Below are 13,634 nucleotides of genomic sequence, written 5' to 3'. Positions count from 1 at the left end.
AAATTGACTATTTACAACGGTCATAATTAAACAACTATTGCTTAAAAACGATGAAGTTACATATAAAGAGAAATCTCAAGTCAACAATTTGGTTTCCAAGAATAGCTTCAAGGGGTGGCTTTAATTAACTCGCTTATAATTACAACACGCCTTTTTCTGATAGAGGATGAAAATATAAAGTAGTTAGTTCTATGTTCTAAGCGAACAGTCCCTGATATCTTTAATGAAATAGTAAATTTTCTTGCATATAAATGAGTGCCACAAGAAACAAAGTCACAGATGTAATAACAAAAAAGAATTTAACAAAACGACTTTTTTAAAAAATCAGACGTAAATTACTATTATAAGATAGGGGAGAGGTGCTGCAATTGGAACAAAAAATTTTTTATTTTTTCCTTATTACCCCGAGTCGAAATATTGAACTTACATTTAACTTACGTTAACTTATAGAACTTACATTGAACTTATATAAGCTTAATTTAAACTCACATCTAACTTAAATAACTTATTGGGCTTTATAACTTTAATCGACTTAAATAAAAATATTGACTTAATTATAACTTACCTGGAATAAAATTAACCCAAAGTGAACTTGAATGTACTCCCAAGTCGAAATTTTGAATCGTAAGTTGAAAGTATTGGACGTTAAAATCGGCACCTAGATATTCAATGTTAAAAAAGATGGACAAAATCAATTCCCTTCGGCTTTCCTGTGGGGGATTTTAGTAGGTTCAACGATAAAAATACTCCCGTTTTGACATTATTTGACTTACAGGCGTTAACTTTGGCACAAATATTCCCAACAATCTCATAAATTGACTACCATCGAAGTTTTCGGAAAAAATACCAATCACTTTGGGTTAATTTCATTCCAGGTATACCTTATAAGTTATAATTAAGTCATTTGATTTAAGTCGATTCAAGTTATAATCAAGCCCAATAAGTTATTTAAGTAAGATGTAAGTTCATTAAGCTTATGTAAGTTCAATGTAAGTTCTATAAGTTAACGTAAGTTAAATGTAAGTTCAATATTTCGACTCGGGACTTTTCTGTTTTTTTATAATTTTTAATTTTAGAACCGTCAAAAAGTAACTCTATAGTGTCTTTTATAACACCGATTTAGTTAAGTAATTAAAAATTAATATCAACTCATAATATAAAATGTTATTAATACATTTGAATCAATTGCATTATAAATAATCCAATATTCATGTTAAACGTCTGTAACAATAAGTAAATACATTATTTACTACACGTCCATATAAGCTCAGGTCAAACACATCGCGCATCCAGTTTGCGCTGGTCCGCTGACCACTCTGAATGTTCCTGTTCCTATTGTTACATTTTCAGGTGTTACGACTGATAACCTTCACTTACTTAATCATGAAAGGAGAATAGCTATAGAATAATGGAAAGATTATGACATACTAGGACCTATGCTATTTCAGAACTCTAGACCTAGTAGATTTTTGACATTTCATTTTTTTTTTTATTTTCGTTCCGCGAAAAATGTTCCGATCTTCAGGTACATTTCAATGCAAGTAATTACAGGAAATAGAGCGCGTAACATGGGATGAAGGCATTTTCAAATTTGTGCAGTCATAACCTCAACCTCGTTAGAAATGATTTGGTTTTCTTACGTTGCTGTACAATATACTGTCGTTCATTTGAATAAATTAGTGTTGGGCTTTAATTTAATCATTTACTTGTACTATTTTTAATTACAAGATATCCATGAGACAACAAGCCATACAAAAAATTCCTGAGACTACCAATAGTTTATTTTGTTCTAACGAATACGATATGAAAAGCATTACGAAAAAATTTACTTAATACTTAAAAAAAAATTGATAAGTTTGATAAGAAATAATATTTTTATTACCGTACCCCATCGGGATGATATTTAGGTCCGCTACCCAGAGTTGTTGTACCACAAAATTCAGTAAGGACATCTTCAAGTTTTCGTGTGGAATCTGAAAATTCAAAATAATATAACTTATTTTAAAAGTGTCATGAAAATTGAATCTAAAAAGTAAATAGGGAATCCCTAAGTAGTCTACTTGCCCTACTACTAAACTTTGTGGCGAAAAATTGCCATAGTCAAATAAAAAATTGAATAAAATAGAGAAAAATCTCGTGAATCTCCCGGTACTTTTACCCGGCAAAAATTCGTGTAACTTTTTTTGTTATTAATAAAAATGTTTTGCAAGTAAAGCCTCAGTCGACTTTAATGGAATACTGGAGAAAGATTTTTCTCATGCAGTTAATGATATGTACAAAATAAAATAATTCAATATTTTCTGAATCGTTTGGTTACAAACTTTATACGAAAATGTTAATTATTAATGATGAAAATAATTATTTAATTTAATCAACAGAAAAAAATACTAGCCTAACAGCTGCTGTTTTTACCGACGTGGTCTGCGCATATCCATAGTGGGGAGAAGTTGCGCGCGTCGCCATGTCTTATTTAAAATTCCAAGCGCGTGAATTATTTTATGTCAGGCAATTATTTATTTTAATACTATAAATTCAATTAATAAATGAGAAATTTTTATAACAATTGATAAAATTATTAATATATACTGTGCTTGGAATTTTAAATAAATCATGGCGACGCGCGCAACTTCTCCCCACTATGGATATGCGCAGACCACGTCGGTAAAAACAGCAGCTGTTAGGCTAGTATTTTTTTCTGTTGATTAAATTAAATAATTATTTTCATCATTAATAATTAACATTTTCGTATAAAGTTTGTAACCAAACGATTCAGAAAATATTGAATTATTTTATTTTGTACATTTCATTAACTGCATGAGAAAAATCTTTCTCCAGTATTCCGTTAAAGTCGACTGAGGCTTTACTTGCAAAACGTTTCTGTTAATAACAAAAAAAGTTACACGAATTTTTGTCGGGTAAAAGAACCGGGAGATTCACGAGATTTTTCTCTATTTTATTCAATTTTTTATTCGACTATGGCAATTTTTCGCCACAAAGTTTAGTAGTAGGGCAAGTAGACTAAAGTATTATCTGTTATATTCACAATACTTATAGCATAATAAATCACTTTTCTTTAACTTCTCACTATAAAAATCATAAATTTCGGAACAATTCGAGAAGTTATTATTTTCACACCGACTTATGAAGTGTTTCGAAATTTTTTTTTTTTTTTTTTTTATAGACTATTATAAAAAATTTGATTTTATATTTTCCTGGTCCGTTAAGTGAGCAACCAAAATGATGCTTAATTTAAAAAAGGAAAGAGTGGAGAGGGGGTACAGTGATATAACAATGAAAGGGAGACAGCGACGATTTCCATCTCAAGTTGCTGATCAACGCATTGATCACAAAAATCTTGGTACACGGAGAGAAATTAATTATTGTATCTACTATACAAAAATTTTAATTTTAACCATCTAAAATGGTAATAACATTTTTCAGTGGTTATGATAATTAGTTTTACTATTGAAAATGCACAGTAAAAAATATTGTGTATTTGTGTCGAAAACGGTTTGTGTTAAAAATTGTAGTGTGTTAAATAAACTAACACAAAGTTTGTGTCACTTTATTTTGTAACATAAAAAATGTGTTATACACTCTTTATTAACACATTTTGTGTGTTACTGTGGATTATTTGCGCCCTATTGTGGCGATATTTCAACATAATCTTTGTGTTAAAAAGGGGTTACACAAAGTTTGTGTCGAAATTTCAACACAAATTTCGTGTCAACCGTTTTTAACACACAAACTGTGTTGATTTTACACAGTATTTTTTACTGTGTGATAACAGTTACAATTGATGATGGTAACGGTTACTATCGAAGATGCTAATTGTAATTATTAAAAATTATAATTGTTACAATAGAAGATGGTAACTGGTACCATTCAAAGTTGTAAAAATTCTTAACTAAGAATGCGTATGTGCTCGTGTGAGTGTGTGCATAAGTGCGCTCGCGCGTGTGTGTACATGCGTACGTGCGTGGGTATATGTGTGCGCGTGTGTGTACGTGTGGTCGCGTGGGTATGTGCGGACCCGTGTGCATGTGTGTGTCCGCATGTTCGCGGGCGAGTGTGCGCATTTGTGCGTGCGTGTGTGCATGTGTGCGGGTAAGTGTGCGCATGTGTGCAAGTGTGCGGGTGAGTGTGCGACCCCGTATTTATGTACATGTGTGTGTGTGTGTGTGCGTGTGTGTGTGTGCGTGTGTGTGTGTGTGTGTGTGTGTGTGTGTGTGTGTGTGTGTGTGTGTGTGTGTGCGTGTGTGTGTGTGTGTGTGTGTGTGTGTGTGTGTGTGTGTGTGAAATTAATCACTTTCCCAGTTAATCAAATTACACATAGACAAGCGTCAGACTATAACGTTTATATTTTAATTTTTTATTAGCTTAGATGGTCATCATTATTTTGGCTGATAGTAACCATTACCATCAGGTTATTAAGAATTACGATTTTTTATAATAGTAGTAATTATTTAAGATAATAACAGTCATAATTTCTGGTTATCATAAATAATTGTAAACTTTACCATATAGATGGTAGACACTACCATTCAGATTGTTTATTTAATAATTTAAATGATATCATCAATCATATAATTCAGTATAAAAATTGTACTATAACTTGATGGTAACTTTTACCATAAAATTTTCTCCGTGTAGATACTACATGGATTTGCCTAAGGTGATGTACTAAAGGCAATTTTGTAATGATCGTATACTATTTTTATAAAAGTATCTTGCGGAAGACTCCCAGATATCGACTTACGCTTGTCTTCAGCGAGTCTCGCACTGGAAATTGCTTGCAGACACTAATACATATCTTGCGCCAGATCTGTTCAAGAAGTGTCATGCAGTCGAATTCCATTAACTCGGACAGTTAGTCTACTGAGGAGCGAAAATTCCGACTTATAGAATGCCCCTTCTTCTTTAAAGAGTAAACTATAACGCAGGAGCTCTTACATCTACACGAATGATGCAGTTATAAACATACACAGACACATACGAACGTAATGGATCGAGCGTAATTCGTAGTGGGGGTCAAGATTGAGGGAAAGTTCCGAGAATGGAATTCCACTGTATTACACTATCTCTATATCTCACTTCTGTCTCTGTCACTTTACCCCACAATCCTGTATCCTATGCGAGTGGAAGGGATAAAGTGACAGATTCAGAAGTGAGATACCTAGTGCAAAATGACACTTCTTCAGCAGATCTGGCGCAAGATTATGGAAGTTATTTCTGGTGCAAGATTAGCTCAAGTCATTGAACCAATGCACCTTGAGCAAGATATCTTCAATATTCTCGCACAATGCGTGAAGCGCAGCATGATACAAAGTTTTTTTTTTTTCTTGTACAAGACTTGCGATCTAATACTTTGTACCACTGTCTGCAACAAGAGTATAAGTTATATAATGATATAGACAACTAGTGTAGTGGTGACCAGGCTTGGGCCAGATTGCTATCAGATTGTCATACACTGTAAAAAGAGCGGTGTTAAAAATGGACTCATTTTAACTCCGCCCGGTGTTAAAATAAAATTACACCGGTGTAGGAGGAGTAATTCATTGGGGTTAAAAATACCGGTGTTAAATCGGGGTAGCCGGTGTAAAAGCGGAGTAAAATCGGTGTAAAAGCGTGGTAACCGGTGTAAAAACGGAGTAATATCGGTGTAAAAACAGGGTAAACTGCGTCCGCTTGGAGTATGAACTTTAAAGTTCATAAAACACAAAAAATGTCAGTTCTTTATGAAAATTAATAAAAAATATCATTTATTAACAAGTATAGTGATCGAGTAAGTAAAAATATTCACAAAGTAAAATATTTTAACACCGGTAAAGAATATTTACACCGGCGGCGGCGTTATTTTAACACCGGTCTAGAATATTTACACCGGTGGCGGCGTTATTTTTACACCGGTACAGAATATTTACACCGGTGGTGGCGTTATTTTTACACCGGTACAGAATATTTACACCGGTGGCGGCGTTATTTTTACACCGGTACAGAATATTTACACCGGTGGTGGCGTTATTTTTACACCGGTACAGAATATTTACACCGGTGGTGGCGTTATTTTTACACCGGTACAGAATATTTACACCGGTGGTGGCGTTATTTTCACACCGCTTTCGGGGGTAAATTTAACACCGATAATTTTAACACCTACACCGCTTGGACTTACCCCGGTGATTTTTTACAGTGTATGCACTATTAGAAGTATTTATTTGAGGCAAATAAATATTTATTAATAGTTAATAAATGGTTTATTAAATGAGATTTATTTGGGCCAAATAAGCCATTTCTTAATAGTTAATAAATGGCTTATTTGAATAGAAAGAAATGACACATGAAGTTAATTAAGTAAGGTTATGACAAATAATTTATAGGACTGTTTAATTTTATTTTTTTAAAGAAAATAATACACATAATTAATGTTAATTGAACATAAAAATTATTATACAAAAAATATAAAAAAAAATGAAATATTATAATAAATTTTTACTAACAATCACACTTATTCCATTCAAGGTTATAACTTTAACTTCATGTGTCATTTCTTTCTATTCAAATAAGCTATTTATTAACTATTAAGAAATGGCTTATTTGGCTCAAATAAATCTCATTTAATAAATCATTTATTAACTATTAATAAATCTTATTTGGCTCAAATAAATACTTCTAACAGTGTGGGTATGTTTGGAAGTTTTAGTTATTCACGGAAAAAAAGGCGTTGCAGCGCCTATTTTTTTTTCGTGTTGTTTTCGTCAAGCAAGCATTCGAAGTGTATGTACAGTATTCAATGGACTAATAATTTTCGAGGGAAAAATAAAAAGTGTTACCCAAAAATGTCACATTCAATGACATACATCTCAAACTTACAAGCTGCTAAATCTTGAAGCTGCTGAAATTCTGCTGGTGATAATTTGTCCCACTGAAGGGACATCCTTACATTGAATAAGTATGAGATTTAGTGGAATGAACGCTGTTATTGAATCAAATCAAAATAATGACCTGTAACAAAAAAATATATTTTTATAGAATCCCATTGTTAAGATCAAGAAGTTTAAGATTTTTTAATGATTGAAAAATGTGATAAAATATAACTTTTCTGCATAAGCAAAGGTTGATTATGCAGCAATTACTTGTATAATTCAAAATTTTCTCTACTTTTTGCTCTGAATAACATATAGAAAAATGCTATACCCTAATAACGACCGAAAACGCTTTACTGGGATTCAAATTTGATCCTTTACGCATGAAAGACTGACGCTTTACTTACTGCACTACGCGAACTATAGTGCCTATGTAAAGTTCAGATATAATATAAAAAATTGACGGATAATTCCAATTTAAAATAGCAAAATACAATTAGAAATCTATTAATAAAGATATATTATGTGGTTTTTTTTTGCCCCATAACTTATCGTATGTAAATAACTGATTTTGAACTCAGAATTATTAAAAAAATGTATACGCCCTTAAAGCCATTCATGATATGTAAGATAGTAGTAAAATATATTATGCATAAGATTTTACTATATATTTTTATATTATCTTACACACTATCGATAGCAATGTATGGCTTGATTAGATCATTATGGGTATATAAGCTGTTTGAATTATTATATGTATGATAATATATAACTGTGTATGCCCCTATAAGATTAGATATGCTTATACACTGCTATCGATCCCATACGAAAATATTTATAACCAAAAATGTAGTCAAATATGCATCCATGATTATAATTTGGATATATCCTAGATTATAAGACATTTAGCCGCGGGATTATAACCGTGAGATATAATTTAGAATTATAATCGAGATTACATTTTATTATAATTTTGGTTATAATTTGTGGATATATGGGCAAATGTAACCTTAAAAATATATTTTGGATTATAATGTATTATAAAGTTGCTTATAATTTGCGGTTATAATCTTATGGATATATTCCGACAATATATTTCAAATTATAACAATTATAACCGATTACATTTTGGGTTATAAATTTTTTTGTATGGGATGCCCTCATATGACCATATATAGTCGTCCCGGAAAAAGCTTGGGATTTGTTCCCACCATTGTTCTTTCCCCTTCTACTATAATATTCTGAAAAAGATATTCTGCGCATGCGCAAATCCAAATATTGTGGTAGTAGCGGAATAATTGCGGTAGGGCAACATCCCAAATTTTCTATGGGACAACTATATGCTCTGATCAGGTCATATGATCATGTATTCGATGTAAGTGGTTTGCAAGACTATACCCTAACCAAGATATACATGAGCATAGAAAATATGTAAAATGTATGAGAATAGATAGTGCATTTTTAGATATTATATATGAACACATGACTATAAATGTCCACATATAGTAGGGGAGGGTGGGGCAGAGCGGCCCCCCTAAGCCAATTATTATTTTTTGTGGCTTTCAACTATAAGATCACTTTACTTTTGTCCTATTTCGAACAAATTTATGGACATTTTGCCAAAATTCTGAAAAATTTTTTTTTTTTTGTGGGGCAGAGCGGCCCCCTTCAAAAAGTGATAAAAAAATTTTTTTTTTTCGTTTTTTTTTTTTTTAAAATTGTTTTCATCATTAAGAATGTATTTCTTTCTCTTGACAACTATTTTTGGTTTTATATTACTCGAAAAAAATTTTTTAAAGCGTAAAAAATCGTTCACTCTCGATTACCTTAATTACTAATTGTTATTTAATAAAAAAAAAAAATCAATTCTATAATTTTACTTTATTTCAAAAATTTATCAACTAAAAAAAAAAATTTAATTTTTATAAATTTTTAGTGACCAAATTTGCCTCTTACACAAAGAAACGGCCGAAAAATATGAAAAAATAATTTTTTCGGAAGTTTCGGCTGGTCCATTTTGCCCCAGGTGTTATGCGTAGGGCTAGAAATGTGGAATTATAATAATTTTTTTTTAATTTGACGATAAAAATATGAAAAAATCACTTTTTCAAAATTTTGGGCTTGTCCATTTTGCCCCAAATGTCATGCGTAGGGGTAAAAATGCGCAAATATATCGGATTTATAGTAATTAGTCGAGAAAAAAAAAATTTTTTTTTTGGTCAAAATTTCAGGGGGGCCGCTCTGCCCCACCCTCCCCTGTATGTATAGGTAGGTATGGAATTATTTAAACGGATATATGCCCATATAAGACTATACATGCTCTATTTATGGGCACATATGATTCGTTATTTTCAGGATTGCATGTCAGCTCCTCCCCCCATTCTGATCCTTCATTTCAGGATGTCGTGAACAGAGAAGGAAATAATGACAAGAAAGCTACAAAAAAACTATACTCGCGAACGATAATCTATTTTGACGAGTCAATCAACGAACTGAGATACCAGAGGTCACCCGAGTCGAAATTTAAGTCGTAGATTCAACGTTTTGAACGTTGAAATCGTAGATTCAACGTTTTGAACGTTCAAATCGTAAATTCAACGTATTGGACGTTGAAATCGTAGTTTGAACGTATTGATTTAGAAATTTCGTTCAAACTCTTTCCAATAAATATTTACAAGTTGGGCCAATGATTTTAATTTTAATTTTTTTGAACGAAATTTCTATTTGATTTTATTGATATATTTTTTTTTCTTGAAAAATACATAAAAAAATGAACAATTAAAAAAAAAAAAGTTGATTATCACAATTTTTACAAATTTTCAAAAAAATTTATAAATTTTAAAAAAAATTTTGATATTCAACTAGAAATTGTGCACCAAAAATGAAATTGCCTACTGAAAAAATCCAGAAATGAGCTCCAAATCTTCAAAATATTTTTGAAATGCAAATGAAAATCAATCTGATAGTTTTCAAAGATCTCAAAATATCAAGATTGAATAAGAATTTGACTCTCAAAAATCAATCTCAATTTAATAACTTCCTTAATTCCAATCATCTGTGATTTTATTAGTTGATTGAATAAGCAAGTATCTAAAAATTAACTCAATCAAATCTTTAGGAAAAGCTTTTAGCTAAATTTAGGCCATAGGTTATTTTTTACGCATTGGTATATGTCATTTTTTCGTAACTTTTAATTTTTACTATGGATCATATATTTTTTTTAAACAGTTGAATCTATATTTTTTACGTTCAATACGTTCAAATTACGATTTCAACGTCCAAAACGTTGAATCTACGACTTAAATTTCGACTCGGGCAACCGATACTTCAACGATGTCAATTCGTCGAACTATTAAAATTCCCAATACTTATTTACATGACTAAATTAATGAGAATGTGACACTACTAAAATACCAATTTCGAAAAAGTATTTGTAGTTAGTACCTTAATTACAATTTTTAAACATGTACTCGAATGCTGTTGGAAATTAGGTTGTACAAAACACTTCTTATGAGATTACCTTAAGAAATATAAATTTTTCAAACGTTTTATACACGAAATGAAACCCCCAACGATCAATCATTCATTCTAGTTCATTCAATAATTGATTAAGTAAAATGTACAAGAAGAGTATTCTGTAAAATACATCAGTATCAACATCATTTAGTCACAATACGGATACAATTTATAATAGCCCGTATTACATTGCTAGAGGGACTAAAAATAACTGATACTTTTATTGATGATGTAGTACGATTACTGCCAATCTTGAGATAGAACGAACCACAATATGTTTTTTATGGCCTTATTGATTATTTTCTCGACTCTGAGAGAAGCTAATGTATATTTTTAAGAAAAAATGATTGATTCAAGTATTTTAGTTGCTTAAATAGTGCCAACCACGGCGGATCCGAATTACGATAAATTACGGTAATTACCGTAATTTACAGTAAAATATGCACTGAAAAAAAATTTGTTTGAGCCAAAGATACCGTATATTTGGATATGGCCAAACAAATCGCGTGCCAAATGCCAAAAGGGCGTATTACAGCAGTTAGATGGGGTTCCATGCCAAAAGGGCGTATAAAAAATTTTTTTTGCCATTCTTTTTAGAATCGCTCGAAACGTAAAGGTCTGCAGAAAACAAATTTTACTAACGCCAAAAGGGCGTATCTAAAGATATACACCCTTTTGGCTTTGGAAATTTTTTTTTTATTTTTAGGCTTAGAACATGTTTACAAAACGATTGGCACCAAAAACAAAAGAATTATACGCCCTTTTGGTTCTTCAAAACCAAAAGGGCGTATAACTTTTATACGCCCTTTTGGCATTAGGCACGCGAAATTCTTAATTTTAAAAGTGAAATTTTTTCCCGAACTCAATTTTTTTCAAATTTTGAAATTTTACTATACTGACAAAAGAAAATTGGTACATGAAACTTGTTCCTTATTTTATCTATTCCACAAGAAAAATCCTGTTGCTGTAACATGAAAATCCCGTTGCTACAACAGGATTTTGTCCTGTTGCTCCCAGAAGAATGCTTTCTGTTACAGGGCCTATTTTCTCCGTGTACGGTAAAAATGCCGCAAATTGTCGTCTTCTACTGTAATTTACAGTAAATCGCCATATACTACTGTAAAATGCCGTATATTACCATACATTACCATATATTTTACGGTCATCTACGGCAAAATGCGGTAAATTACTGAATTCGTAACCACCAGGAAAAGAAAGTAATTATTTTTGTCGAAAAAATACACCGGCACACAAAAAAAAATAAGCTCTCTGTACTTTTGACGAGACCGTTTTATTCCCATGTATTTTGACCCGCTGAATCCGAATCCGAGGTCCGTTTAATCCGTACACCCTCAGATTTTTAGAAAACTTTAAAAAACCTCAAAAATACACAAAAATCGACTGTTTTTCAAACTTATAAATTTTTTTAACCCTAACTAAGCATGATTTTTATGTACTTCGGTCCTCCACATACTAACCTGAAGTTTATTTAAAACATTAGTCATTTAAAGTCTGAGTAAATTCCAAAAAATCCCAAAAAATTGCAAAAAAGCAAAAAAATTCTTAGTATTGTGATGAAAAAAATTTTATAGGGCTAAATAAATAATTATTTTCATGTATGTTTATCTGTCACATATAATTCTCGAACATCCATGGCTCAGACATTTCTAAAATTTTAAATAAATGGCAAAAATTCCCAAAAAATCGAAAAAAATAAAATTTGGTATAACAAAAATCAATTTTTAAATCGACATAAATAAAAGAAATCATATTGTTCGATCTGTGATATATATATAAAAAATATTTTGGCCTAAAACATAAAAAAATTTTAATATGCTTCAAAAAATTTTTTTCATCACAACACTAAGAATTTTTTTGCTTTTTTGCAATTTTTTGGGGTTTTTTGGAATTTACTCAGACTTTAAATGGCTAATGTTTTAAATAAACTTCAGGTTAGTATGTGGAGGACCGATGTACATAAAAATCATGCTTAGTTAGGGTTAAAAAAATTTATAAATTTAAAAAACGGTCGATTTTTGTGTATTTTTGAGGTTTTTTAAAGTTTTCCAAAAATTTGAGGGTGTACGGGTTAAACAGACCTCGGATTCGGATTCAGCGGGTCAAAATACATGGGAATAAATCGGTCCCGTCAAAAGTACAGAGAACTTATTTTTTTTTGTGTGCCGGTGATATTATCAGATATGCCGCCTTTTTATCTAATATTGTTCAGATTAGTTTTGTTTCTTGACAAAAATTTTTTTTATGAATAAATATATAAATTTACCCTATCTAAGATTCTAACTCAGACCGATCACGTGAGACTTATGATGCTCAGCCATGTCGGCTCATTAGAAATAACATTTTTAATAAACTATTAAGTTATTCATCGATGTTTGTCATCTTGAATATTAATTTACGCAACTAAATAATAAAATTTAAATATTTGATAGTTTCTAAAGTAGCTTCATTTTTATTTAACTAAACAATTGGTTTATTGAAGTTTTTAATTGTAGTAAATTTGAGAACCTATCAATTAAATTGAAGAAATGTTTGCTAGCCTTAAGTAATTTATGCTTCTAGATATTTATTACTAAAGTAAAGCATTAGTTTTCTTGTAATAAGAACTAATAATTTTATTTTACGGAAAAATAATTTATTTTCAGTAAACTATAAAAATATATTTACACTGTAAAAAATCCGGAGTGAATTGGGAGTGAAATAAAATCCGAATTCACTCCGGATTCACTCCGCCACTCGGAGTTCCGGAGTATTAAAAAAAATCACTCCGCATGCGGAGTAAATTGGGAGTTTTTTTAGCGGAGTGATCTCGGAGTGACGCGGATTTTATTTCACTCCCAATTCACTCCGGTCCGGAGTTTTAATACTTAAATAAATTTATATTAATTTATATGAAACTGCTAAACAATGTGTGTGTGTGTGTGTGCGTGTGTGCAAATGTGTGCGTGTGTGCAAATGTATGCGTGTATGCAAATGTGTGCGTGTGTGCAAATTTGTGCGTTTGTGAAAATTTGTGTGTGTGTGCAAATGTGTTCGTGTGTACAAATGTGTGCGTGTGTGCAAATTTGTGCGTTTGTGAAAATGTGTGCGTGTGTGCAAATTTGTGCGTGTCTGCAAATGTGTTCGTGTGTACAAATGTGTGCGTGTGTGCAAATTTGTGCGTTTGTGAAAATGTGTGCGTGTGTGCAAATTTGTGCGTGTGTGCAAATGTGTTCGTGTGTACAAATGTGTGCG

The 13,634-nt window shown here is 31.4% G+C and overlaps 1 protein-coding gene across 1 annotated transcript in view; it reads right to left on the bottom strand.

The window, feature by feature from the left end:
• LOC130673217 (diacylglycerol kinase 1) overlaps window positions 1–13,634 on the bottom strand; it is a 61,094-nt gene that overhangs the window by 32,500 nt on the left and 14,960 nt on the right. Inside the window, exons 2-3 of the mRNA XM_057478171.1 lie at window positions 6,874–7,005; window positions 1,888–1,973 (exon numbers count right to left, since the gene is read on the bottom strand). Coding sequence (XP_057334154.1) covers window positions 1,888–1,973; window positions 6,874–6,937 — 150 coding nt within the window. The 5' untranslated portion in view covers window positions 6,938–7,005. The remainder of the gene's footprint in view (window positions 1–1,887; window positions 1,974–6,873; window positions 7,006–13,634) is intronic.

This window comes from Microplitis mediator, chromosome 8, assembly GCF_029852145.1.
Source record: "Microplitis mediator isolate UGA2020A chromosome 8, iyMicMedi2.1, whole genome shotgun sequence".
NCBI classification, from domain to species: Eukaryota; Metazoa; Arthropoda; class Insecta; order Hymenoptera; family Braconidae; genus Microplitis; species Microplitis mediator.
The sequence above is the reverse complement of the archived record's forward strand: the minus strand, read 5'-3'. Positions and strand labels throughout refer to the sequence as shown.